Source organism: Thalia democratica, chromosome 4, assembly GCF_965202585.1.
Source record: "Thalia democratica chromosome 4, ktThaDemo2.hap1.1, whole genome shotgun sequence".
NCBI lineage: Eukaryota > Metazoa > Chordata > Thaliacea > Salpida > Salpidae > Thalia > Thalia democratica.
This window is the reverse complement of record NC_139168.1, coordinates 79,443,176-79,445,646: the sequence shown is the minus strand read 5'-3', so window position 1 is coordinate 79,445,646 and position 2,471 is coordinate 79,443,176. Positions and strand designations below refer to the sequence as shown.

General features: G+C 29.2%; 1 protein-coding gene across 1 annotated transcript; it reads left to right on the top strand.

Annotated features, from left to right (window-relative positions):
- Nucleotides 1-244: 244 nt before the first annotated feature.
- On the top strand, nt 245-2,193 carry LOC145833660 (serine/threonine-protein kinase pim-1-like). Its single transcript, XM_082940807.1, has 5 exons — nt 245-314; nt 524-655; nt 880-1,004; nt 1,491-1,634; nt 1,903-2,193. The coding sequence occupies exons 1-5, from the start codon at nt 245-247 to the stop codon at nt 2,191-2,193; spliced, it is 762 nt and encodes a 253-aa protein (XP_082796933.1).
- Nucleotides 2,194-2,471: the final 278 nt, after the last annotated feature.

Here is a 2,471-nt window from a genome sequence, read left to right as displayed (position 1 = left end):
TACTTATATAAAAGTAAAACTTACTTTACAACACAGAACTTTAGTAAAACTTCACTTAACAAGCTATCGTAAAATACGAAATGGTACCCATAATAAACAAACGAAAAAACATACAACCAGTAACAGTCATAGCTAAAAAATGTAAAACTGACCGGGAAAATGCGTAACACAAACATTGAAGCTACCCGACAAAAGCGAACTGACTGTTGATGACTATCATTTGAAATACTCCAGTACTAATAAAATGTTTTTCCACAAATACAAGATTACTGATAAATGCATCGGATGGGGAGGACACGGGGCAGTGTTTATAGGTAATTGAGTAATTGGAATTACTACTTCTGTTAAAATTAAAAGTCTATGAGTAAAAATTCAAAAAAATGTTGAGTTTTGACGTTGTTATTAATCTGTAATAACTTATGATTAAAATAACTAAAAATAAGTTTCTTAAATAATTTTCATCAGCTTTTTGATAATTTAGATTTTACAATATTGATTATTTGTAACATGCATTTGTTCACAGGCATGCCGAAACACGAAAACCTCAAAGTTGCAATAAAATATTGTTCTATGAAAAATGTTACTGGAATCCCTGAGGAAGTTGAAAAACACCAAAAAGTATTAGGGACAGTGAAAGGAACAGTCTTGGAAAATAGTAAGAATTTCGTTTGCCTTATCCTTCAACATTATTTTCTTTTCTCTAGAAATCACTTATACTTTACTTTTTTTTTTTTCTTTCTTTTGCATGTCTTTCAATTTAGTCATGATGTCAGTATCAATGTCTATAATGCCTACGTTTGGCATGCAAAAAAAAAGAACATAAACAATGATCTCAAAGATGTTAAACATCAAAAACTAAAAATAATCAATATTAAACAGATATAGTGAAACTAAAGGACTGGTACACTTATGAGGACTACTACAACATAGTGATGGAATACCTGGACGGTTTCAAAGATATTTCAGCTTATTTAGACAAGCATGAATACATGGATGAGAAGAATGCGAAGCTGTTGTTCAAGAAGATTTGATAATTTTAAATTTAAAGATATGTTCTTTGTATAATTGTTTGTTAATAAAACTATGGCAGAATTAATTTTGAATTACTACCAACTACTAAAATATTAATTTATATTAAAAAGTAACAATTAAAAAAGTATCTAAGCTAAAAATTAAATAAGTTATTGTAATCTAGTTTCCGGATTCCGACTTTTTAAAAATTATAACCCTCCTCGATCAGGATAAAGTTTTCAAATTAGCTGGATCCGGATCCGACCGGATCCTGACTTAAAAATAATACTTGTATTAAGCAAGAAAAAGCAGAGGTTGATTAAAGTCAATTAAGTTTCGAACGTTACACTATATGTTACAAGAAACACTTGAAAAGTACATATGATCCGTATCCAGTAGATCACCACTTATAACTTATAATTAACCTGTGCTATTTATGATAATTTTAAACTGATCTAAAACCAACAATTTTTTTTCAGGCGTACAAAACGATCAATCGCATGAACCAGAAGGGGGTCTACCATTTAGACGTTAAATTAGACAACATACTAATAAGAGAACATGAAGGCGACATTGAAGTGAAATTCGTTGATTTCGGATGCACTTACGTTGAAAGCGATAAGGTCAGTTTTATTAAGACACATGACTGAGCTATACACGTGGTATAAAATTTTTAAATTTGTTATGTTTTTCTTCAAATTTATTTAAATATACTAAAAACTACATAAAAACATCGATAAAATTTATTTATACTTTAATAAATATTTAATTTAAGACTTACAAAACTTAAAATGATAGATACTAAATTTTTATATAAAACTACTATTAATTTTTGTTAACATGATTTAAAAACTTAATAAATACAAAACAAAATTTTCTATTATTCTAAAGCCGTTCGAGAACTGGAACTGCGTTGGCACGCCAGGATACAGATCTCCGGGAATAATCCAGGAGAAAACATACAAGGACGCCGACATCTTCGGAATGCTGGTCTCCGTGTACCTGATGGTGGAAGGTGATTTCATCTTCGACAATGACGATGAAGTCAAGAAAGACTTCAAGGTGCCGAGGGATAAGAGCACATCGAAGTTCAACAAATTTATCACAGAAATGCTGAATGACGTTTTCAGCGGAACCTTCACGCACCAGAAGATAATGAAGCATGGATGGATGACACGATAAAATTTTGTGTTCAGTTATACAATTACTTCTCTAAAAAAGTTATATAATTATTCAGTTTGATTGATATTTTTTCGTAATTAATTTTTAGTTTTAATAAATTGCATTAGTATAATGTGTTGCTATTTGATTTATATTCAAATTCTTATTAACATTTTAGATAGGCTTTGATATTTAGTTGTAAAAATAAAAACATGTTTTCCAATTTGATTAGCTGTAAAGACACCTACTTAAATTTATAAAAAAATAGTTTCTAAATTAGTAATTTCTTAAACTATAAT

Coding starts and splice junctions, on each gene's coding strand:
- LOC145833660 (XM_082940807.1), top strand. CDS start 245: ATGTTTTTCCACAAATACAAGATTACTGATAAATGCATCGGATGGGGA. Junction 315..523: donor ACACGGGGCAGTGTTTATAG/GTAATTGAGTAA, acceptor ATTTGTTCACAG/GCATGCCGAAACACGAAAAC. Junction 656..879: donor AGGAACAGTCTTGGAAAATA/GTAAGAATTTCG, acceptor AATATTAAACAG/ATATAGTGAAACTAAAGGAC.